The sequence below is a fragment of the Pelodiscus sinensis genome, chromosome 3 (genome assembly GCF_052426305.1).
Source record: "Pelodiscus sinensis isolate ZL-2025 chromosome 3, ASM5242630v1, whole genome shotgun sequence".
NCBI lineage: Eukaryota > Metazoa > Chordata > Testudines > Trionychidae > Pelodiscus > Pelodiscus sinensis.
In genome coordinates this window covers 109,978,445-110,005,456 of record NC_143054.1, presented here as the reverse complement: position 1 = coordinate 110,005,456, position 27,012 = coordinate 109,978,445, and the positions used below count along the sequence as shown (strand labels likewise).

At 41.8% G+C, this 27,012-nt stretch overlaps 1 protein-coding gene across 3 annotated transcripts in view; it reads right to left on the bottom strand.

The window, feature by feature from the left end:
• CCDC170 (coiled-coil domain containing 170) overlaps positions 1-27,012 on the bottom strand; it is a 76,670-nt gene that overhangs the window by 23,947 nt on the left and 25,711 nt on the right. For all 3 annotated transcript variants that reach the window (XM_075924444.2, XM_075924443.2, XM_075924441.2), the window contains exons 6-8: positions 14,994-15,138; positions 12,746-12,931; positions 5,121-5,438 (exon numbers count right to left, since the gene is read on the bottom strand). In XM_075924444.2, coding sequence (XP_075780559.2) covers positions 5,121-5,438; positions 12,746-12,931; positions 14,994-15,138 — 649 coding nt within the window. The remainder of the gene's footprint in view (positions 1-5,120; positions 5,439-12,745; positions 12,932-14,993; positions 15,139-27,012) is intronic.

Below are 27,012 nucleotides of genomic sequence, written 5' to 3'. Positions count from 1 at the left end.
CAGGCCAGGGAACCCCTCAGACAGATTGGTGGAGGGGCCCCCACGGGGATGCAGCAGCCCCCTGCCTGCTGCAAGTGAGGAGCTGCTCCAGTCCCACTGGTTAAACTTAACTGGTAAGCCTCACCTGTTAAGGCTGAGTTTTACTGGTTAACTAGTTAAACCTTCACATCTCTAACAAGCACCCTATCAACAGGGGGACCAGCTCTGTGTTCTTGGGGAACCAGGGCATAGTATCCAGATTGTCTGTCTCACAAAAGACCTCTCCCCCCACAACCAGGCTCTGCATGAACCAAAGCCGATGAGAAGAAAGCCTTAAAAAAAGCTATGACAAGGCAGGGGAAAACACACCTGAACGCCTCTGGAAACTCCCGTAGCTTCATTTCCATCAAAGATTGCACAGAAAGGAATCTCCATTAGCATACAGAATGGAGAACAGAAAGTCCAAGGCAAGATGTGCACTGAACGTGGGACCCAAAAAGCAGGGAGCATTGCCTAATGCGAAATCTCTGCTCCAGATGCTAATGAACCCATGCTTGCACCCATCCAGATCAGTAATTATAAGACAAATTCTGGTAATAAATCTTCTATTGGTATCCAAAATACTGAAACTGCCTAATTGCATTATGAGCTCCCTGGAAGGAATACAGCCTATCGCCAGGAATGATCAGTTTCTATTGTCTAGACTAAACAAAATAACTTTGGAATACTCCCTTGAATCATCAGTTCATTCATAAATAAATCTCCCTTGAACCACTGTTGTTTCCCCAAGGGTTCTGATCCTTGCATCCAAATTCTGAATCAGTTCCAGTGGGGTCTTGACTGATCATGTTGGGGGCTCTGCTTGTCTCCAGCCCTCCAGACTTCCAGCCCCCAACACCACCTGACCAATTCAAGCTTCACTGAGTGGAGAGATCCAGTATGTGCTCTCTTACACTCTTTCTGTGCCTTCTGACTGTGCCTTAGGTGATGAGCTGTGGTTTGCTAGCCCTAGCTTTTGTAATCAGATTTAAGTTAGATTTGAATATTGTAACTGTTTTGTTTGTTTGGGTCCCTTGTATGGTTACTACCTGGAAATAAATAACTTTCATGGTTAAGCTGTAACTCAGCCATGAACTTTCATGGCTGCTTCTATCTCTCTCGGTCCCCTTCACTCCACTAACGAATGGGGTTTGGGGAGGGGGCTAGTGTCAGAGTTACTTGCTCTTTTAGGTAGCCACTAGCAATTGTCCCAAACTAACACCATCCAAGACCCAGTTCAGGTTACTTTGAATTTAAGTTGATTTTATTGTCACAACAAAAAGGAGAGATCATCATAAAATGAGGAAAAGCTATGAGGAAATAAACTCATGGAAACAGATACTACAGAAAGGAATGCTAAGTGAGCATAAAGCTCAAGTTACAGAGTACTGAAATTTTACCTACGCAGTATAACAGAAAAAAACCTTGTTCTCCCCTCAACCTACTACTGTCCATTTCAGGCCTTTAGAAGAAAACTCACTCACATGTTCAGCGGGGTATGTGTATGTCAAATACTTTCATTTTATGGTGTTCTGCTTAGGTCATTTAGCATGCACCATCACCTCCCCTGAACAGTAATTAACTTTTAACTTGTTTTGCAATAAAATGAAATGCATTCCTTTTCAGATGCCAGATTACTCTAAAAAAATCAATGCTACTTTATGTTTTCCAATTCATATGAACATTTAAGCAATACTGAGTCTGAGTCTAACTTCACTTAAACTGGTGCAAAACAGAAGCACTGTAAATTCCAACAAAGTCACCTGTGTTATGGGGGATCAGAAGCAGACTCAGTATTTTTAAGTATCCACAGCTTCATTGTCATATAGAGCTTTTGTTCAACTTGCTAACAATCCAAATGCAGGGAATGTTTTGGAAAAGCTCCTATCTGTTCAGGGCTGAGGGCTGCCTCCCCCACTCAGCCCTTAGCACTGCCTGAACCATGCCACAGTGGGCTCCAGCAACCATTTAAAGGGCCTCGAGCAGAGTTTCTCAATCTTTTTTTTAATATAAAGTACCCCTTTTTAAAAAAAAAAAAAGTTGTAAGTACCCCCAGTACCTACAGTTTTCAGACACACACAATTTTCTTCTACCATTGCAACACATTTGTTTAAACAGCTTAATCATAGCCGGGCAGGCAATGAAATTGTTGGGTGTAAAAAGTACAAAAATAATAAAGTGCTGTAAAACTTGAAGCAAAAAATTCTGTTTTTCCCCAAATTTCAGTTGTGTTGAAATACCCCCCAGACTTCTCTCAAGTACCCCTAAGGGTACTCGTACCACTGGTTGAGAAACACTGGCCTAGAGCACCGGCAGCACCAGGTACACCTTTTAAATTGCCAGACCCCATGGCAGTTTCTTCATTTCCCCCCCACTGTTGGTGGCCTGTTCTGTTCTGCCCCAACATGACACACCTGCAAGGTTTGTTCAGCCTGAAGGGGGAAGAGCTTAGAAGGAGAAAACTTACGGCAGAAAGGAGCAGTGAACAGAAAGAAGGCTGCTCTGTCCCAGAGACTGCTGATAACCAAGGTGCTCTAGCCAAGGAGGCTACAGGGCACACGGCTCACAAAGCTGGCCTAACTGACTGGAAAGCAGTATGCCCCACGAGGAATGGCAGAAGGTAAACCCCACAAAGGGACAATACTGCTTGAGGAACTGTCCATCATTTTAGCCAGATGCTCCTCTCTTGCAAGGGGAAGTGAGGAGGAGAAGCCAATCTTTTGCCAGTATGTGTTTGCCTCAAAGAGTTTCCTATTACTCTTTCCTAGTACTATTAAGATTCCTTTAATATGGTCAATGGTTAAAGCACAGAACTACCGATAATTGTCCTATCTAGTCCTATCTTTACCACAAGCGTTGGGCAAACTATTGAATCTCTCAATGCCTCCTTTATTCCACCTGTAACATGAGGATAATAAAGTACTTAGTTCTTCAAAAGAAAAGCACACCTATTGTCTCTATCCAATTAACAGATCTTCAACAATAATGCTTGGAGACCCTACCAAGCAGTTGGGAGAAGGTAATATCTGAAGTGGAATAGGAACTAAGCTACCCATCCAATGCTAGCTGCAGATAGCTGTGAAAAGACCAGCAGGAGAACCGAGAATGAATACTTGGCATGAAAAAAATAACAGCCAGGAAGAGTCAGTGCTGAAGTAATTCCTACAATTTGTGCATGTACTATTCCATAGTAACAAAGGGATTGAACAGTATTAGAGAACGAAATGGACAGATCCAGCATAAGACTGAGTCATATAAAAGACATAAATCACCTGAAGAAATCTCCATTAAACTTCAGACATTACTCTTAATCATCACTAGGCTTAAGTCTGTCCCCTGGGAGATGCCCCAGTTAAACATTCTAATCATGTGTATTGTACAAAATGATAGCAAGCAGTCATCACATCCCCAAAATATTACTTCATACAAGAAATTCTCAAAAGATCTGGAATTTTAAAGCATACCCATTACAGTGACAAAACCTCGTGAAGAATTAACATAGGCATAACTTGAGGTAAGATCTCTATTAACGTTGGTGGCGCCTTTCCATTGTAAAGGATCATTTTCAGTTGCTTTTAACTTTCACAGCGTTTTTTTATTTCAAATGAAATCTGGTACACTGACTCTCAAATCAGGGAGCTTTTAGCTATTTATTTCCACTAAAAATTTCATCAAAAACACTGAGCTACTTTCAATCAAAGAAAAAGGGGGGGATGCCATTTTCTATGTGCACAAAAAAAAATTCGTAATTAAAAACAGTTCTTGTGCCTCAGTGGGAGGTGCTGGAAATTTGAAATTTGGCAGGGATGTTAAACCTAGGAGATGTTTTCTAGTGGTCCAGAGAAAATAATTTTTGGTGTGGCAGAGTCATAAGGGTTTAACAATGCACTTCCCGTATTTACATTGTTTTATCATCGAACAAAAAATAGTCTGCCAGTGTTTCACTGGCAATGTTACCGCCCTCATAAATGGATTAGTAATTTTCATGGACTAGATACATTCAACCTGTTGTGTCCATATGCACCTGTAAGAAAGCTGAATTGGATTTTAGGTTCTTTTTTTTTTTAATATGTAGATGCTTTGTGGAATGTGGTACTGCATAAGGAATCAGGGTTCAAATAATAAAGGTGCATATGGAAGAAGACAGGATTCTGAAGCAGGCTTATCCAAGGTTAAGTTACAATATATTTATATTAGAACACACAAGCTGCAGCCTTACTGGGGCTAGATTTTGTGCTGCACCTCTCAGGAAGAAGAGATATAAACCCACCTTAACTTTGCCTGCTCCTGGAGCAGGTACTGCCCTTAAGACTGCTCTTACAACAGTCGCCACATGGCTCCTAATGAAGTGTTTCACTGTTCAAAACAGCTGAATTGCTAAATATAACGACTATTCTCCCACCCCTGGCAGCGTACTGTCAAAGTGATATACAGGTGCCACAGGTGGCTACGATCTGCCCTCTGTCTTTAATTATATGATCACTTCCTATTTTTTTCTCCTCACAGAATGCATAATTTATTCACTATGCACTATGGATTATGTTCAGTGAAAGAGGCAGATTTTTTCCCCTCATTGTTTGTGTGGTCCTGTACTTTATACATTGCACACCATCAAAACTCTGCTCAAAATAGAATTTTTCCTTCATTCATGGACAGTCTTATGATGCCACTCACAAGCTCATCGGCTCACTTAATGTTACTGACTTTACTTTCAGAATAACCCTGACAGCTGAGGGAAACTGAGGCACAGAGTGATCATGTAATTTATGCAAGAACACACCAAAATGAGACCTAGTTCTGCATCTTCTACACAAGAGCATTCTTTTCCCTCCCTGAGGATCCGGTCTTACTTCAATACTATATCACCTTCACAGCCAGCTCTACCACTTCAGTCAAAGATCCAAAGATGCTCTGAGCACAGGCATCTCCAACCTGCATACTGAAAGAAAAAGGAGCCCTGTGGAAAAAAATACTATAGGACCACATTTTAAAGCTTCAGTTATAAATACAACATACATGCAGAGTATGGAGTTATAGCAAATATGGGAAAAGAGCCTTACAAAGTCAAACACACTAAACAGGAAGAGTAGCAGGCCACTTACTATCTTTTTGCTCTCTTCCCTATGGCCCAGTTCTCGAATTCTCTCCATGATGGCCTCCTCAGAGGCTTTAACAGTTACAGAGCTATTGCTGAGAAGGGAAGCAACTTGCCCTTTAAAAGCACTCAGCAGGCTCTGAGCAGTCCTGGCCTCTTCTATGCTGCTCTTCAGACTCGCATCCAGCTCACTGGAACATCTCTTCATGTGATGCAGTTCCTGCTTTGAGGCTTCCCAAGCCTTCTGGCTAGCAGCCAGACTCTCTTGGAGGACTCTGATCTCCCTCTCTAGATTCTGTCTGGCTGTCAAAGCACTCTCCAGGTCCTAAAATATGGGAAAAGCATAAAACCAGGCTTAACACAGGTCAGAAACAAAGAAGGGGGAATAAATGGCTAATTTTCAGCATCAAGAGAGACAGTAGCAGAGAGGTGCTGGAAGAGGAAGTTACTTTTCTTGTGCAGTAATGATGTTTCTGGGAGATGTGTCCCCCTGGGAGTGCTCCACTGTCGGTGTATATGCACTCCCTCTGCCACTCAGAGACTTTTGTGGTGAGTGTCTATTAGGGATATTAAAATGTGTTTAAAAAGGTAACCGTCTAACTGCTAAAAATCCTGGTGATTATTTGCTTACATGCTGTGGGCTCTACAGTATAAAACTTAAATAAGCTTTATACTGCATAGCCTGCAGCAAAGCCTCCCCAGAAATGAGGCCACCAACTCCTGTCAGCCCTGCTCCTGGGGAGGAGGCTTTGCTGTGGGCTCTGCAGCCAGCTCCCCAGGAGTTGGGCTGGCAACCCTTGCTGTCCCCAACTCCTGCAGAGCCAGCATGTAACCTGCAGCAGCAGGGAAACTTCTGAGCAATATGGGACTCTCTCAGGCACCAGACACAACGAGTGTGTCCGGCAGTTACATGAATCAATGCTTAGAGTCTTCTAAAAGCCCAAGTGGCATTTGTTTTGGGGGGTTGGGATTTTTTTTAATCCTAACATGGTAGAGAGGGAATATTAGCTATTAAGGAAAATAAAAGAAATAAAAACAACTACTATTTATGCCAATGATGGAGGTAAGAAAGGGGAAATTGCTTGATCTGTTGGAGGCCAAAGGCCCTTGAGAAGGAACGGATAGCCTTGAGGCAACAGAGTGGGAGAGCACATGTGTAGGGAAGCAGACACTGTTACCAAAAAATTGCTGATTAGAGGTGCGGGAGCACACACACACACCCTCACACCTACAGTGGAGCACTCAGAAAGCCACATACCTCAACGAAGAACTGGTATCGTTAGGACCAAAGTTATTGATTATGGGTCCAATCTTGCAAGTCCTTCACAGATAGAATACTTGTTGAGCTAACAGGAGCCCCACCAACAGAGAGCAGGCAGTATCTGCCCTACATTTAGTATCAATGACCCTCGTGGTACACAGTGAATGGAGAAGTAAGATTTGAAGATGACACAAAAGTACTTATAGCTATAAAATATAAACATTGCTAGATTGTGATGATACCTGTTAAGAAAAAATTGTAACTGGGCAAAGTCAATGATGCATGGAAAATTTTTAAAAACAACAACTAGTCTAGTAGCACCTTAAAGACTAACAAAACATGTAGATGGTATCATGATCTTTCGTGGGCACAACCCAGAAGTGCCCACTAGATTGCTTTTCTTCTAGCCACTAGTGACAGGGTTACCACCCACATCTCACAGGCACCCCCATTGGTTGATGGTTTCTTCAGTTGGCTTCAGTGACTCAGCACTTCAGCCAAGTCATATACAGCATCTATACGTCAAACAGAACAAACCCCTTCTGAGTCTTTACCTCCTCCCAGTCCTTGTATGGTGCCATACCCCCAGGGCTTCTGCCTCTGAAACACTGTCTTTCTGCAGCCTTCCCTGGACTCACTTCCTGCTCAGTCCCACAGTCAGCCAGGAGCTCCTTCTTAGCTCTGCAAATCTCTGCCCACACTGAGATGTCCCTGATCCTACTGCTCTTTCAGCCAGCCAGAACCGTGGTCCTCTCTCTTCTAGCTCCAGGCAGCTACTAAATAGACTTCTTCTCTTCCATTCCTTTGTATGTGGCCCTCCTTCAGCCCCTCTGATTGGCTGCTTCCCCTGCAACCACTCTAAGCCTCTCCTCTCTGGGACCAGATGTGGAAGGAGCCGGAAAAACTCCAACAGGGGGTCTCGGGGACTAGTCCATCCCATCACAACACCCTTTGTGGTCATTTATGTCATCTCAGAACACACTGGTGGAATTTGCTTGGCAAAACAAATGGTCAACTAGGACAGTCAATTGACCCCAGCATCTGTTCGTCAGGTTTTGATCTGCCAAAGCACCTATGGTCATCTCTGAACCAGTTTTGAACAGGACAGGGCAACTGTGTGGCCAATCTCTTCAAATTAATTTTTTTCTATTGATGCAGTGACCGTCAACTTTAGCATATCATTGTCAAGTGCTCACTGATTTATTTCAATGGGAGGCTACTGTCCGTCCATCTGGTTGATGATGTCATTAAATAGTTGGGCAGAGAGTGCACGCGCCAATGGGTCTGGACTCTACAGGTTTAGGGGACGTGGCAGGGCAGGTGGGGCAGGACAGCAGCTCTGTCCAGCATCCCTGTAGAATAGTCTTTAAAAATGTCTGATGAAGTTAATCCTTGCATAGTCTGTGCCCCTTAAAGGGAATGTACACAGCAGAGAAACACAGAAAGACAATGATAGCAAAGATCCCAGAGAGGTAATGTTGTCATAAAATACTGGAGTCTGGGGAATATTGCATAGGAACTGCAGCTCTGTGGATACCCCAAAATCCTGGGAATAGTCTGATGGATCTCTTTGGATCTCAGTTATAGAGCCATGACCTTTGCCTCCTCTTATGTGAGCTCACAAAACTTGCCAAGTAAATTTCCTCTTCTTTGTGATGATCCAGGCATCAGTTTGAGAAAGAGATAAAGATGTGCAGATATGTCAAGGATATATAAAATAATGAATGATATAGAGAAGGCCAGTTGGACAGTACTGCATACCCCGTCCAGTGATACAAGAACAAGGCATCATTCAATGAAAGAGAACATATTTTAACACAGACAAAATCAAAAACATAGCTTGCTTCATTTTATCAACCTGTGAAACTCTTTGTCCCAGGGTATTCATGAAACAGTTCAATTTCTTTTAAAGCATTATATATTTATGTGAATAAGAATAAAATCTGTTGTCAAACTAGTTAGGATTACAATGTAGAAAGGAACATAATCCTTCACACTTCAGGGAATACTCTGATTAACAACTAACAATGGGAAGGAATTTCCCTTCCCACAAGACACAACTTTACAGGAACAGGTAGGTGGGTATATTTACAGGGAGCCTTTTGCGTTCTCCAGAAGCATCAGGTTTCAAATACTATGGGAGGCAGGATACCATACTTAAATGGCCAGTTTTGTTGCAGTGTCATAATCCCCTATGTTAAATACATTTACAAAAACCACAGAAACAAAAACCTGTTGAATAAATACTTGTCATTATTCATTATTAAACTAATTTTAGAATTGCCAACCAAATCTTGGCAAGGGTCCATTTTATCTCCTTTTTCAACTGTAAAACAGTCCTTTTAACAGTGCAATTATTGCAGTGCCAAAAATAAAATTATAGCTATTACAGAAAAGAATGAAGGGAAATCTACTCCAATTACAATATTATTTAATCAAACTGTAAATTTCCTTTCACAGGTGCAGCACAATGAGAGCTAGCAAGAATCAGTGTGAACATTGACCAGTTTTGATCTGTTTATTTTTTTAAAAATTTACAAACATAAAAACAATTGCTCCAAAAGACTACAGAACTGAAATGACAAATTGAACAAAACAGTTCAAAAGGGACATAATTATTGCGCTTCTTTCTTATTTTAAGTGTCATGGGTTATGGCAACCATTTATTTTTTTTAAAACTTTCCTTTCAAGAGCCATATTTACAAATCAGCTGAGGACTAAATCTTAAAAAAATAAACAAATGCAAGCTGCAAAATAAAAAATTTAGTAAAATTCCCTTTTAATATTGCAATGCTGAACAGTCTGGCTACGTCTAGACTGGCATGATTTTCCGGAAATGCTTTTAAGAGAAAAGTTTTCCATTAAAAGCATTTGCGGAAAAGAGCATCTAGATTGGCACGGACGCTTTTCCGCAAAAGCACTTTTTGCAGAAAAGCGTCCATGGCCAATCTAGACGCACTTTTGCACAAAAAAGCCCTGATAGCCATTTTCGTGATCGGGGCTTTTTTGCTCAAAACAAATCTCAGCTGTCTACACTGGCCCTTTTGCGCAAAACTTTTGCGCAAAAGTGACTTTTGCCCGAACGGGAGCAGCATAGTATTTCCGCAAAAAGCACTGATTTCTTACAGTAGGAAGTCAGTGCTTTTGCGGAAATTCAAGCAGCCAATGTAGACAGCTGGCAAGTTTTTCTGGAAAAGCATCTGATTTTCTGGAAAAACTGGCCAATCTAGACACAGCCTCTATGTATATGTACTTAATAGGGCTGTCTATTAATTGCAATTAACTCATGCAACTAACAAAAACTTAAACGTGATTATTAGTAGTTTTAATGACACTATTAAATTGAAGTGAAATTTATTAAATGTTTTTGATGTTTTTCTATATTTTCAAATATATTTAATTCGGTTACAAAAAGAATACAAAGTGTACAGTGCTCCTTTTATCTTATTTTTATTACAAATATTTGCACTATAAAAATGGTAAACAAAAGAAATAGTATTTTTTAATTGGCCTCATACAAGTACTGTAGTACAATCTCTTTATTGTGAAGGTGCAACTATATAAAAAAATGTTGGTAACATAATTACATTAAAAAAAAGCAATATAAAGCTTTTAAACCTACAAGCTCACCTCAGCCAACTGATAAAAAAAAATTGTTTACATTTACAGGAGATAATGCTTCTCACTTTTTATTTACAATGTTACCTGAAAGTCAGAAAAGGATTCACACTGCCTCTTGTAACAGGTATTGCAAGGTATTTACATGCCAGTGCCAGAAACGCTAAGGCCTTATCTCCACTTGCCAGAGGATCATTGCTCTGGCATTCGATCATCCAGGGTTCAATTTAGCAGGTGTAATAAAGACCCACTAATTAGAACTCTGAGGGCACCCCCGTCATCACCGGTACTCCTTGCTGTTGTGAGAAGTAAGGGAAGTTGACGAGAGCATTTCTCCCATTGACCTCTTGCTGTGGGGCCACCCCAGAAAAATCGGTGCAAGGTACATTGACTCCAACTGTGCAAGTCACGTAGGCGGAGTTGCGTATCTTGCATCAATTTTCTCCGCCAGTGTAGATATGGCCTAAATATTTATTATGCTTCTTCATATTTCAGTCACTTTTCCAGAGTACATGATTCCATGCTGATGATGCTCATTAAAATAAAATAATACATTAATTAAACCTGTATGTTTCCTGAGGTTTTACCTGCATTCAACCATATATTTCATGTTATGGCACACTCAGATGATGATCCAGCACATGCTGTTCATTTTAAGAACACTTGCACTGCAGATTAGACAAAATGCAAAGATGGTACCACAGTGTGAAACTTTTAAAGATAGCCAGAGTACTCGAGCCAAGGAGTAAGAACCTGAAGTGCCTTCCAAAATCTGAGAGATGAAGTCTGAAGCATACTTCCAGAAACCTTAAAAGTGCAGCGCTCTTATGTGGAAACTACAAAACCCGAACCACCGAAACGGAAAATCAACTTTCTACTAATGACAATTTGACTTAGATGATGAAAATGAACATGCATTAGTCCGCATTGCTTTGGATTGTTATTGAGCAGAACCCATAATCAGCATGAACAAATGTCCTCTGGAATGATGGTTGAAGCATAAAGGGACATCTGAATCTTTAGCACATCTGGCACAAATATTTTATGGCACCACCTATTACACTTTCAGATGACACTGTAAACAAGAAGCAGGCAGTGTTATCTCCTGCAAATGTAAACAGACTTGTTTATTTGAGCAATTGGTTGTACAGGAAGTAGGATTGTGTGGACTTTCTAGGCTCTAAAATTGTACATTGTTTTACTTTTAAATGCAGTTACTTTTTTACATAATTCTATATTTATAATTTCAACTTTCATGATAAAGAGACTGCACTGCAGTACAGTATTTTATTAAGTGAATTGAAAATACTATTTCTTTTATTTTTACAATGCAGGTATTTATCATAAAAAAATCAATATAAACTGAGTACTGTACATTTCATATTCTCTGTGGTAATTGAAATCAAAATATTTGAAAATGTAAAAAAAATCCAAAAATACTTAAATAAATGGTTTTCTATTCTTTGTTCAATAGAGTGATTAATCAGGATTAATTTTTAATCATTTGATAGCCTTAGTACTTAACACATTTTTAATTAACAATTTTAATTAAAAATTGCCAATCTTAGTAAATGTTGGAACTGCAGACAAGAAAATGCCAATCTCTCAGATATTCAGTGTTCATCAGAAATTGTCCATATTACAAGCCAGATCCACAAACCACTGACATCAATAAAAATCTCTAACTGACTTCAGTGGATTTGAAATCACAGATTGGCTATGTCTATAGCTACGCAAATTGCAAACTGCAATTTGCGTCGCTTTTTCTGCTTCTTTTTCAGAAGAGGTTTTTCTGACATTTGGCCTGTCTACACTGAGCCAAATGTCAGTAAAAAAAACTTTTTTCGGAACATCCTTTCTTCCTCATAAAACGAAGTTTACAGGGATGCCTTAAAAGCACATCTGCTCTTCCGAAAAAAATTTCGGAAGAGCAGATGCACCTCCGGTATCCCGGAAAAACTTTACAGTGTAGACGTAGCCATTGTGGAGTCATGCTGCTAGACAGAATTTCTCCATATACAAGTCAAATGAATATTTATGATTCTGAAGTATGAGTTTATTATACAATACAAAAAATCTGGCGTCTGACAGGCAGGATGCTTCACTACCAGTTCTTCAAACGGAATTTTTAAGAAAACATTTTGTTAAATATTATTCAATATTATTTCTCTAACTGAAGAACAAATTTTACAGAATTTTTTTAAAAATAAATCTGGTACTGATTGCATCTCCACGGAAGAATACTTACAATACTCCCTCAAGTATATTTCAAGGAATAAAATATGGATTACTTAGCATACATTTCTACTCATCTTTCACTCTCCTGCCTCAGAGAAAAATGCTCTATACGTTTAGACTGGCATACATAATGTCTTCCTAGTTATCAATTTGAGAAGACAATAACCTGGGAGGTATAGTTGTTGAATGAGAATGAAAATATCACTTTGTTGACATACAGAAAATATCAACTCTAAAACACAACTCTCTAACAAAAGCATTTTTAATGTAATATTTTTGAGGCTTCATAAAATTGAAGGTGATAAACAAATAGTTTAATAAAATAAATAAACAAAAATGTATCTCCATTCAACACCCTAGCTTGATAGTTTTCAAAATAATTTTTGTGGGTAACATCATGTTGAAATCTTACATCGTTTACTTTTATTTCTTGGCAGATTATTCTACTGAAAAATACATTTTTCTAGAAAAAGATCTCTAAACCACACAGACATGCACACCAGAAAACAATTTACCTTGCTAAGCTTGTCCATGTCTTGGGAGTAAGTTACAGCCTTTTTCTGCTCTTTGCTCACTCCTGAAACAAGCCTCATGATGGTTTCTCTGCTAGCTTTTGACTCGATCTCATGACTATTGATAGCCTCTGCAAGAGTGGCAATCTGCCCTTTTAGCATCATATTTTCTTTATGCAGCTCGCTGACCTAGACAGACACATACAATTCAAATAATACATATTACTACAATTCTTACACTGTTTCCTGACAACAATCGTCTTCACTAATTCAAGTGCATTTTCTGTTCCTCATAATCATAAAAATGTTGTTTGCAAAACCTTTAAGGTCATATCTATGACTACGTTCTGTTATTCATTTCCAATGTTTCCCTGTAAACAAAGCAGAAAAAGAAGAGAAACTGGAGCCCAATATACCACAAAAAAAGTATGCCTTTGAATACCAAATGTTAATTTGGTTTAGTTATCCGCATACAAATTCTCAGCACTATATCAAACATTATCATCTAGAGGGCTGTTGTCATTTCTGCATGTCCACTCCAATGATAAGATTGGGCAGAAAATAAAAATAGATTATACAACTATATTAATGTGGGAAGCAGACAGCTTTTCCATTAGACTTATGGCTAACAAGCTTTTGGAATGGGAAACCAGCACAGGACATTGAGAAGTGATTTTACATTTGAAATATTCTGAGCCATAGGGAGCCATGTGATTTGGCACCAGATGCTTCTTAGCCATATAAGAGAGTTGGGGTATTTTGTAAACAAAATTACTTGAGGGGCTCTTTTGAGCAGCAGCCAGAATTCAGGGAAAAACAAGCCTCAGGCATGATCTTGATCTGCTGAGGTAATGCTGCAGCAACTCCAAAGAGCGCAAGTTTCCACAGGTCTAGAACCCAACTTGCACTCTTCCCATGACCTACTGTGGATACAGACCATGGGAAATTCCACCTCAAGGGCCTTACAGACAGCAGCCCCATGGCTCCAACTTGGCTCACTGCCCTATATAAACCCAAGGGACATGCCAAGAAGTGTACAGGCAATAGCATGGATCGTCTCTAGTTGCCATGACCTTTTCTGGTCCTTGCATGACCTCAGCTTGATTTAAACACCACCACCTGACTCAGACCTTGAAACCTGACCTGGACTCTGACCCTCAGTATTGACACTTGCCTGGACCCGACTACAAACTACTCTGCTGCTCCCAGCCTCAGGTTTGCCACTGCCCGGTCCTTTGGCTCTGAGAATCAAGATAGGTGTGGCTATAAACATGGGGTGCGGAATATCTCATGACACTTCAAAATGAGCAAAAAACATACAGGATTATATGTTCCCTTGTGTCCTGCTGGAATGATGACACTTAAGGTGGAGGTGCTCCTATTCTGTCTTTAACTCAGGTCATTAGTGGGAGAAAAGGGACACAGATAAGGGAAAATAATATCCAGAAAAAATACTCCATGTTCTAAAACACACTGTCTCCATAAAAGGAGACAAAGGTGCAAAGGTGGAAAGACTAGAGAGAGAGTGCAAAAGATGTCTACATTAGGGCAAACAGATGGTGCAGGTGATTTCATTTTCCTGAATGGGAGCTCAGCTTTCAAAAGTTTGAGACATGCCAGACGTGAAAGGTACTAAAGATTTTGAGCTTAGTTCTGAGATAAGGCTATACTCAATGAATGACTACATTTATTTGTACCTTGTAGTAATTGTGAGTGTTTTGATACAGGGGCAGATTTTAGGTTGTTTCAGTGTGTATCAATGAGAATGTTTCTGTTTAATGGCATGAATGCATTAAATAAGTATTAAGAATAATGCCAGGATTCTCATATTGCAATTCTATAGTTTTTAGCATTTTTAGACAAGCATTCAATTGTACTTATTTTCTTGATTTGTACTTAATCATAAATTAGTATTATATGAACATACATTAGGCCTCTCTGAGTTCAGTGAAGCTGTGGGAGATCAAAACCTCTAGAAACCACAACAATATGTGTAAACACTATTGCAAATTGTAGTATTTGCTCTATATTCTTATTTGACCACAACATTCTGATCTTGTATATATAAGTGGTTAAAACAGGCGTTTCATTTTTCTAAGATAAAAGGAAATTGCTCAATACAATTTTCTGCATCAAACTATTTCAAAGACAGAGCACCCTTGCATATGAATATCTATTAGAGCAATATAATGCAGTTAAATATTTAACAAGTCTCTTCAGTATGTGGAAAAAAATAGCTGCAGATAAACACCTTTGAAATTAAATGTTTGTGTGGTTCCTCTTTTCCTCTGATGTCTACGTCCAGGAATCCAGAAAGCTGTGCTAAGAATTCACCATGCTTCCAGCTGATCTCAGAAACTTGATTCTTGCTTTCTTCACACTCATTCAAATATTTGCTAATCAGCCAAAACAAACACATACATCAAAAGGAATATTTAGAAACAGTATTTTCCAAGCAAAATTATCCTATGCTCATTGCTTTCTCCTACCTATTTTAGCACAAACTTCATCAAAGTTAAATGTGGCTTAATACATATAATATGGGTCAAAAGGGGCAGGAAGCACTGTTAGACGCAGCACATTCTGCTCTTAAGGAAGCAAGCACCTCACAGTCTTTTCAAATGATGCCCCTCTGACAATGGGCTCTGAAATTCTCTCTTCAATCAACACAAGTAAGATGATTCTATAATGTGTTTGTTTGGTAATTGTTGTGTTGAGGAGTAAAGCATGGGTTGGAAAGGAAGGAAACCCCAGAAGTACTCCCCAATACACACCCTTGGAAAAAATACCATGTATTAAAAACATGTTCTGTATTTTAACAAATAATATAAATTCTTTAGGGGGTAGCAGAGTTAGTCTGTAACTGGAAAAACGTAAAAAACAATGAATAGTCTAGCAGCACCTTAAAGACTAACAAAACATGTACCCATGAAAGCTCATGATACCATCTACATGTTTTGTTAGTCTTTAAGGTGCTGCTAGACTATTCGTTGTTGTTTTTTTAAGTTTTTCCACATACATTCTGTAACTGATTAAACAATTACTATATTTTTAAATATGCTGAATGAATTACTGGTTCCACATCACCAGTTTACTGGATACTTAACTCTCTGGTTGAAATATTTCATTTTTAAATTTCTGGTGGAGAACCTTTCACATAAAGCCAGAGATTTTCACCTTGAATTCTACACAAAGGGACATTACTTTTCAGGTACAGTAACTGGAATTCTTCAAGATGTGTGGTCCATAAGAACATTTCACGGACGGTGCACATACAACTCATGAACCTGAGATATGGTCACGCTATCAATTTCCTAAAGTAAAAATAGGATACCTGGGACCCATCTGAGCCTGAGCCGTCTCCCCATTGCCCAGGACAGGCTTACCCTCCACCTCAGCTCCATGACACCCGCCCCAAGTTCTCTGTTCCCTTCCGCACAACTGGGGCTGAGTGCCCAACCCCCTAATACCCACAGCTGGGGCTAAGACTGAGCCCCATGTTGCCTCGGGCTGCAGCTGAACCTAAATCTCACTGCCAGCCCCTCATCTTGGGAAGAGCAAATGGAACAAATGCCGACTTTTCTCAAAAAACACTCAGGATAACTGGAACAGAATATAAAAATGGGACTCTCTCAGCCAAAACAGAATGTATGGTCCTTCTAGAATAGAGACTGGAGTATTTGGGGTCAGCAATACTCACACAGTGCACATGTAGCCCAAGCACTCATGCTCATGAGCCATTACACACCAGCTGCCACTTGGGTCCTTCTCACCACAGAACTCCAAAGAGGGACTTCAAGATAGAGGAGAGGGAAGGGCAGAAATGTAGAAAACACATCTCAAAGAACTTGTCACACTATACATAGTAAGTAACTTCTCTTCTCCTTCGGGTGATTGCCCATATTCATATACCATGGTGGTGACTCCCAAGAAGTGATTGTCTTCAGGAGGTGGGAGTTAAGAGTACTGTAATTAGTTAAAGAGGGAGTGGAGATCTGCTTTTCTAAATCCAAATTTGGGCCTGAAAGCCTCAGGCAAAGTGTAGTGCCTTGTGAGTACGTATGTTGAAACACAAGAAGCTGCTTTACAAATGCAGTAGAATCTCATTAGGTATGGAAGTTGCTCATAAATGAAAAATTTGGAAGTAAGAGACAGACTGATTGAGAGTCTCTGGGTAAGGATAAAAAGGGTAAAAGGCAAGAGTGATGTTATGATAGTGATCTCCTACACACCACCAAACCATGAAGAAGAGGTGGATGAGGGTGTGAGTTTTTTTTTTTTTTTTTTTTATAAAGACAACTAACAAAATCATCCAAAGCACTGGACTTGGTGGTAATGGGGGACTTCAACTTTCCAGACATCTGTTGGGAAAATAACACAGCAAGGCACAGATTATTTAACAAGTTCTTGGCACGCACTGAATACACTTTTTTATTTCAGAGGTAAAGAAAGCTACTGGGGGTAGGCTGATTTAAATCTGATTTTGACAGGAGGAACTAATTGAGAATTTGAAAGTGGAAGGCAGATTGGATGAAAGTGATCATGAAATGAGAGAGTTCATGATTCTGAGGAATGGCAGGAGGGAGAACAGCAAAATTAAGACAATGGATTTCAAGAAGGCAGTTATTAGCAAACTCAGGGAGTTGGTAAATAAGATACCATGGGAAGCAAATCTAAGAAAAAAACAATTGAAAACAGTTGGCAGTTTTTCAGAGAGACATTATTAAGGTCATAAGAGCAAACTATTCCATTGCACAGGAAAGATGGAAAGTATGGCAAGAAACAATCTTGGCTTAACCATGATAAAAGAAATTAGTTCAAATTACAAAGAATAAATGTAAATAAAATATCAAATAAATATCACAAGTATGCAGGAGAAAAATTAGAAAGACTAAGGCATAAAACAAGCTTAAATTAGCTAGAGACATGAAGGTAACAAGAAATATTCTACCAGTACATTAGAAGTACAGGAAGGCCAAGGACAGAGTAAGATCATTACTCAATGAAGAGGGAAAAATAACAACAGAAAATGTGGAAATGGCTGAGGTGCTTAATGACTTCTTTGTTTCGGGTTTCACCAAGAATGTTGATGGCAGTTGGACACCTCCTAACACAGTGAATGCCAATGAAAATGGAGTTGGACCAGAAGCGAAAATAAGGAAAGAACATGTTAAAAACAACTTAGACAAGTTAAATGTCTTCAAGTTGTCAGGGCTTGATTAAATGCATTCTAGAATACTTAATTAACTGATTGAGGGGATATCTGAGCTATTAGCTTTGAGAAGTCACAAAGTGGGAGAGATCCTAGAAGACTGGAAAAGGGCAAATACACTGCCCATCTATTAAAAGGGATATAAGAACAACCCATGGAATTATAGACTAATCAGCTTAACTTCTGTACTGGGAAAGATAATTGTGCAAATAATTAAGGAATCATTTTGCAAACATCTAGAAGTAACAGTCAGCATGGATTTTTCAAGAACAAATCACAGCAAACCAACCTGATAACAGTATTTGACAGTGTAACAAGCATTGTGGACAGGGAGGTAGTGGTAGATGTGCTATATCTAGACTTCAGTAAGGCTTATGATACAGTCTCATATGACCTTCTCCTTAACCAACTAAGGCAATACAATCTAGATGGAGTTATAAGGTGAGTGCATAACTGGTGGCAAAACCATTCCCAGAGAGTAGTCAGTGGTTCATAGTCATCCTGGAAGGGTATACAGGCAGTCCCTGGGTTACGTACAAGATAGGGACTGTAGGTTTTTACTTAAGTTGAATTTGTACGTAAGTCGGAACTGGTGTCCAGATTCAGCCCCTGTTGAAGCTGACCAGCGGCTGACTACAGGAAGCCCGAGGCAAAGCTGCTCTGCCCCGGGCTTCCTGGAATCAGCCGCTGATCAGTTTCAACGGCGGCTGAATCTGGACGCCTGGGACAGAGCAGCTGGGGCGCTGCCGGGCAGGTCCCCACAGCGCCGCACCTCGGCGCTGCGGGGACCAACCCGGCAGCGCCCCAGCTGCTCTACCCCAGGTGTCCCCACGTCAGCTGCTGCTGAAACTGATCAGCGGCTGATTCCAGGAAGCCTGGGGCAGAGCTCCTCTGCCCCAGGCTTCCTGGAATCAGCCGCTGATCAGTTTCAACAGCGGCTGAGTCTGGACACCTGGGACAGAGCAGCTGGGGCGCTGCCGGGTTGGTCCCGCAGCGCCGCTCCTCGGAGCTACTGGACCAACCCGGCAGCGCCCCACCTGCTCTACCCCAGGTGTCGGCAAGAAAACCCTGGTCTGCTGGGGGGGGGGGCACACTAGCTGCGCCCCCTCTCACCCAGCAGACCAGGGAGACGAGCAAAGCCTCTGAGGACGCGGGCGGTGAGACCGCGGCGCCTCTCTGCGATCCTGCCACCCACGTCTCCCTGGTCTGTTGTGGGGGGGCACAGATAGTGCCCCCTCCCCCCAGCAGACCAGGCTTTTCTCGCCGCGGAGGACACGGGCGGTCCCGCCACCCGCGTCCTCCATGGCGAGAAAAGCCGCTCTGCGTCTCCCTGGTCTGTTGGGGGGGCCCAGCAGACCAGGGAGACATGGAGCAAAGCCATGGCGAGAAAAGCCGCTCCGCGTCTCCCTAGTCTGCTGGGGGGACCCAGCAGACCAGGGAGACGCGGAGTGGCTTTTCTCGCTGCAGAGGACGCGGGCAGCGGGACCGCAGTGCGTCTGGGCGGTTCGCCGCCCGAGTCCTCAGCGGCGAGAAAAGCCCCGTTCGTATCTAGGGATCCGTAAGTCGGGGACTGCCTGTATAAAGTGAGGTTCTGCAAGGATCAGTTCTAGGTCCATTGTGTTCAGTATCTTCATCAATGATTTAGATAATAGCATAGAAAGTACATTAAGTTTGCAAATGATATCAAGTTGGGAGGGATTGCAAGTACTTGGAGGATAGGATGAAAATTCAAAATGATCTGGACATACCGGAGAAATGGTCTGAGGTAAATAGGATGAAATTCAATATGACAAATGCAAAGATCTCAATTTAGGAAGGAACAATCAGTTGCACAATTACATAATGGGAAACGAGAGCTTAGCAAGGAGTATTGTGGAAAGGGATCTGGAGTGCATAGTTGGACCATTAACTAAATTTGAGTCAACAGTGTGAAACTGTTGCCAAACAAACAAACAAAAAGAAACAAACATCATTCTGGAATGTATCAGTAAGAGCATTGTGAATAGGACACAAGAAATAATTCTTCTACTTTACTCTGTGCTGATTAGGCCTCAATTGAAATATTGTGTCCAGTTCCAGGCACCACATTTCAGGAAAGAGGTGGACAAATTGGAAAAAGTCTAGAAAAGAGCAACAAAAATTATTAAAAGTCTAGAAAACATGACCTATGAGGGAAGACTGAAAGAACTGGATTTGTTTAGTCTAGAAAAGAGAAGACTGAGAGGGGACTTGATAACAGTTTTCAAGTACCTAAATGGCTGTTACAAGGAGGGAGAAAAAAATATTCTCTTTAACCTCTGATGATAGGATAAGAAGCAATGACTTTAAACTGCATCAAGAGAGGGTTAGGTTGGACATTAGGAAAAACTTCTTAACAGTCAGAGTGGTTAACCACTGGAATAAGTTGACTAGGAAGACTAAGGAATCTCCATCACTGGAGATATTTAAGAGCAGGTTAGATTAACACTTGACAGGGATGTTCTTCATCTTGCCATGAGTGCAGTGGACTGGACTTGATGACCTGTCATGGTCCCCTCTAGTCTTATGATTCTCTGAGACAATCATTCAGGTGAAGTTGTAAACAGATGTTGCATCTTTTCAGGTAAGCTGCCACTACTGACAGCATCTTGCTAAATCTCCTCCATAATGTGGTGAGTCCAAACGATATCAATACTGGCCCTGACCAATTGTAAATCTTAGATACTCCTTGTAGGCAAAATGATGGAGATGTGGAAATACGCAACCTGCAGCTCAAGAGATGAGTGCCAGTCTCCATCCTCTAGAGGCTGGACTTATCAAGGTGAGGAGGACCCTGAACTTCAACTAGTTCAACTAGTGAGTCCCAATGTGAGCTTCTGCCAGTCCAGAATGGGTTGCTAGCCTCCTTTTTTCTTCTGGATAATAAAATAGTTATTCTAAAAGCCTTTTTCCCTGTACTGAGGGACCTCTTCCATGACTGAGAGAAAAGGAGCATGAAGATCTCTTGGCATAATAGAAGAATTATTATTCTCATGAGAAGAATCCTAAGGAAGCACAGTTGGGCATAAGCACTGCCACAAACCAGGTGGAGTATCCATGTGTTTTGTGTCTATGGCTCATTGGTGAGTGGTGAAATAGCCATGGAAAGAAATGCCATGACATTTTTAACATTAACTAGATCAGAGACTTATCTAAAAACACTTGTCCAAAATTACTGGTTATGAGACATATCATCAAATGTATCATGTCTTATTCATTATTTTTTCCCCAATGTAAGAATTAATTAGTTCCATGTACAACATATCTGTACAAACAAGTTCTCTTGGACTACTGCGTCTCATCTGAAGATATGCCAACCAGCAATTCTCCTGAAAGTTATAAATGTCTTTAAGTTACAACTACACATAACATTAATCTTTTTTAAAGACATAGTACATTTGATCAAGTGGCTTTTTGAAGAAATATGTGTCTCATATATCTGAAGCCACAAAATTGACATAGCACAACTAACTTGTGTGTGTGTATTCTAACAGTGTTTACACTTTAGTTTTGTGTGCACACTGTCCTAAAGGTTGTTAAATTGATCAGAAAGTCAGCAGAGGATATTGCATCTTTATGACAAAAGCCATAGCCCAGTGAGTAGTGGGGAGGAGGAGAGATCAATGGATTGAAATATCTAACAAAAGTCACACCAGAACTGCGTGTGGTAGTACTGTCTTTTAGCTTACTTTCAAACTTAAAACTCTGCAATGGCTCTCTCCCCGCCTATAAACATACCTCAGTATCTAAGTACCTTAATATGGCATTATATCACACCACAAATGGCATATGTAACATATAAATATAACATTAATATTTACAAATATGAAAGATCAAATACATGGAAATGACAAATTTTAAATATTCACAGCAGGTTGAGCCACACTGTACAAACTGTCTTTATTCTACTGCATACTAAACATACAAAGTAATATATTAATGGCTGGTAAGACTGGATTTTCACTATTTTCACTATTATGAAAACCTTAAATTGTATGGTTTCATGACTCTTGAGCATTTAAATATGTAACCTCAATATTAAGCATAAGTTTTTGTATTGTTATAGAATTACTCATAGAATACTAGAACTGGAAGAGACTTCAAGAGGTTATAAAGTCCAGTTCCCTGAACACATGGCAGGACCAAGCACCATCTAGATCATCCCTGATAGATGTTTATCTAACCTGTTCTTAAATATCTCCAATGATAGAGATTCTACAACATCCCTACGCAATTTATCCCAGTGTTTAACCACCCTGATAGGAAGTTTTTTAATGTCCAACCTTAACCTCCCTGGATGCAATTTAAGCCTCTCTCTTCTTGTCCTATCATCAGACTTTAAAGAAAGTATTTTTTCTCTCCCATCTCCTTGTAGCTCTCTTTTAGGTACAGTAAACTTCTGATAATCCGGCACCTTTAAGACCCGGGGGTGCCGGATTATTAGCAATGCCGGACTATCGGAAGGGGGGGCTATGAGGGGTCTAGGGTGGGGTGGGGGGGATGCCACCCCAGACTCCTCATAGCCCCCGCTTCCGATAGTCCGGCTCTACCCCAGGCATCCCCGATTCAGCCGCTGTTGGTCAGTTTCAGCAGCAGCTGAATCGGGATGCCTGCAGCAGAGCACCTGGAGTGCTGCCCGTTGGTCCAGTAGCGCCACCGCTTGGCGCTGCGACATCAACCTGGCAGCATCTCAGTTGCTCTTTGGGACGCCTGGGGCAGAGCAGCTGGGGTGCTGCCAGGTTGGTCCCACAGCGTCAAGGGGCGGCGCTACCGGACCAACTCGGCAGCTCCCCATCTGCTCTGCCCCAGGCGTCCCCAAGTCAGCCGCTTCTGAAACTGACCAGCGGCTGACTCTGGGAAGCCAGGGGCAGAGCAGCTCTGTCTCGGGCTTCCCGGAGTCAGCCGCTGGTCAGTTTCAGCGGCGGCTGAATCGGGGACAGCTGGGGTGCTGCCGGGTTGGTCCCGCAGCACCGAGGGGCAGCGCTACGGGACCTACCGGCAGCACTCCAGCTGCTCTGCCCCTGGCTTCCCGGAATCAGCCGCTGGTCAGTTTCAGCAGCGGCTGAATCGAAGAAGCTGGGGGTAGAGCAGTTCCAATGGTCCGGCTGCCCGGAGCACTTCCGGGTTCCTGATGGTGCCGGACCATCAGATGCCGGACCAATGGAGTTTTACTGTATTTGAAAGCTACTATCATGTCCCCTCTTAGTCGTCTCTTTTCCAAACTAAACAAACCCAATTCTTTCAGTCTTCCCTCATAAGTCATGTTTTCTAGACCTTTAATCATTTTTGTTGCTCTTATCTGGATCTTTTCCAATTTGTCCACAACTTTCCTGAAATGTGGTGCCCAGAACTGGACACAATACTCTGAGGCCTAATCACTGCAGAGTAGAGCAGAAGAATGACTTCTCATGTCTTGCTCACAACACTCCTGTTTGTGAATCCCTGAATTATGTTTGCTTTTTTAGTAACAGTATCACACTGTTGACTCATATTTAGCTTGTGATCCACTATGACCCCTAGATCCCTTTCTCACGTACTCCTTCCTAGGCAGTTGCTTCCTATTTTGTATGCAAGAAACTGATTACTTCACTGAGGAAGGAACACTCTGCATTTGTCTTATTGAACTTCATCCTATTTAGCTTAGGCAATTTCTCCAGATTATTTTGAATTATGACCCTATCCTCCAAAACACTTGCAACCTCTCCCAGCTTGGTGGTATCTGAAAACTTTAAAAGCATACTCTCTCTGTCATTATCTAAATTGTTAATGAAGATATCGAACAGAACCAATTCCAAAACTGATCCCTGCAGAACCCCACTCTCTGAGAATGGTTATCCAACCAGTTATGCACTCACCTGATAGTAGCCTTAACTAGGTTGAATTTCCCTAGTTTATTGATAAGAAGGTCATGTGAGACTGTATCAAATGTTTTACTAAAGTCTAGATATGCCATATCTACCACTCCCCCTTATCCAATAGGCTTGTTATCCTATCAAAGAAAACAATCAGATTGATTTGACATGATTTGTTCTTTATAGACTGTTTTCATTTTTCATATTTTCATTTTCCTGCTCTTTCTTTTAGGGGAAACCAAAGTTATTAGGCTGGAAGTGCTCACAAATTCCACTGGGAAAGCTAGTGGATCTTCTAAAAGGGTGGTTCTCAAAATGCAATTTGCAGATCATTGGTGGTCTGCGGCCTTATAGGTGAGGCGCAGCTTTAGGCTAAGCTTCCCTCCCTTGCAATCTGCTGGCAGTCCAGCCCCGTGGGTCCCCCACCACTGAGAAGGGGGGGTGGAAGCCCTGAGCATCACGGGCTGGATCCAGCTTGTGGGAGGAGCAAGTGGCTCTGAGTACTGCTGTTCCCCCCACTTCCCGGCTGGGGGAATGTCAACACATGGATGCGCCGCCTGGAGGCTTTCCCCACCGCTCCCAATAGCCAGAATCGGGGCCAATGCGAGCAGCGGGGAATGCAAAGCCAGGTAAGTGCTCCTCACCCTCCTCATGCCCAGACCCTGCAACCCATCTCCCCTCATGCACACTTCTACAGCCGAGACCCTCTACCCTCTGCCCATTCCTGCATCCTCCATCCCACCCTGATCCCCCAGCCTGCTCCTGCACCCTCCCTCCTGACCAGATACTGCACCTTTCCCCTCCATACTGGCCAGACACACCAACCCCAACCTGCTCCTGCACCCTCCCTGCCCCTTCCAGACTTCCCACCCCTAGCCCGCCTGCACCCTCCCTTTTGGCCAGACACCCCACCCCCAGCCCACTCCTGCACCCTCAATCCCAGCCAGACCTCATACCCTCACCTCTCCTGCTTCCAAATTCCCAGCCTGACCACCACTCCCAGCCCACTCTAGCATCCTACCTTCCACCCAGACCCCCATCCTTACCTTCATCCCTAGCCCACTCCGTGGCAGCCCCCTCCCGCACACCGAACCCCTCATTTTTGGCCCCAGCCCAGAGCCTGGGGGCTCACAAAAACTACTAACCCTGGGACCCCAGAAAAAATAATCTGGCCTGTGAGAAGCCTTGAACCTTGGTCCTCCCTTTCCCCTTTCCCACCACACCACCCCCACGGGGCTGGAGACCAGGGGAGTGAGGAGTCTCAGTTGGAGGCCACATAATTGAGGGTTGGGGGGTTTTGGAGGGTTGCCACTCACTTTTGTGTGACCCCTGACTAATTTTTCTGTGGCTCAGTGGCTTCCAACCTAAAAGAGGTTCCCTACCTCTGCTATAAATAAAGATAATGTTGAAACTTTTTGTTTTGGACATAAATTAATATTTTACTTTATCATGTTAGTTTACCAAACTTTATTTTAAATAAAGTTAAAGCATTTAATCTGTTTAATTATTTTGATTTTGATTAATTACATTTCCTTTTTTACCAGATATATACAGCCCCTTATGTTATAGCTGCGTATTTAAGTTTTTATGCTCCAGTAACCTAATATAAATAATTTAGTATTTAAGCTATTTAGTGATAACAGAAGGCATTTTGTAATCATGGATGGTTAGCTGGGGGTCCACGGAAAGGTTTGCATTGAGCAGGCTGGGCCGCAGGACAAAAAGTTTGAGAACCACTGTTCTAAACCCTTAGAAATTCAGAATGGGCAGATTATAGACTCTGATAGTTTCACTAACAGCTGTTGAAAATCCTACAGATTGCAGTTGCAAGTGATTAAACACTAAACCTCCCTCCCGCAGAGTTTATTTATAACCTTTACAAAAAGCTACTGTTGTTCTGACAAATTCTACTGGCTGCCATCAGACAAGTCTTTGATCCCAACAATCACAGACCTAGTTGCAGTCAACAGGTACATCAAGGATTCTTTCAGACCTAATGGAATTATTTATTCCATTATTATCTGATACAGTTATAAACAATGAAGGATGACCCCCACTAGATGACAGGTCATGGATTTCTCTAACTGACAACACAGGAGCTAAGAGATCGATTTTTCAGACTGTGTGCAGTTGAAGAAGAGAAAGCCTGCAGGTGTGGTGAATACAACCCTCAGAGGAAGCAGAAAAAGACATTGTCAGGCACAGAGCTTACTTGAACAGCATACTTTGGGGGTCTCTGAGCTAAGAAGCGGTGCCTGCTATCCGTTTCTACTGTGTTTAGGGAAACTGGGCTTTGTGTACTGTGGCAAAGCTCTGTTAGTGCCCCCTGTCCTAGGTAGCAGCTACTAGGGGGCTCTTGCCCTTATCCCCAACATAGAGCAGCCCTTCCCTGGGCCACTTCCTCCAAACACTCCCACAATACCTTCTCCCTGGTCTTGTGGGAGAAACCTCTTCTGTTTGCCACTGGACAGTTTTTGGCCCTCTCCCTCTCTGCCTCCCTCAGGTGACTGCCTTAATTGCTGGGCAGCAGTCTCCAGCAGTCTATTCATGGAACAGGAACTTGTTCACCCAACTACCTGCCTGTATGCCCGCCCTCTATCAAACTCCTGCAGCCTTCTATCTCTGGTGTGCCATAGTACATTATTTTAAATAAAACAAGATTACACCAAAGAATATACCTGGTTCATATCAAGTTCTCCTCTTAAAGAGTACAACTCTACAAAGCCCTGAATACTGGCTAATTGTTCAGGCCAAAGAGCCAATCATATCTAACTCAGTACAAAGCTGTAAATCTGTTTCTGCACTGAAATTTGCCTACAAAGGTAGTTTTCTATGTTGGCAACTATAGTTCACTAACATCTCAACCCAAAACCATACCACAGTCTCACTGAAGCCAGGTTCTACATGAGACTCAGCAGCTTGGCGTAAGGTACTCAACCCCAGTTACGTAGAATAGCTGGAGTTGGCTTATCTTAAGCTGAGCTGGGTGGGATGAAAGAGTATGTCTACACTAGCTCGTTAGTTAATCAGAACTCCGTGCCCGCGGCTACACGCGGCATTGAGTAGGTAGTTCAAATTAAAGATCCTAATTCAAAGTACTGTTACTCCTCATTCCACGATCCTCATTAGGATCTCTAATTTGAACTACCTACTCCATGCCGCGTGTAGCCGCGGGCACGGAGTTCTGA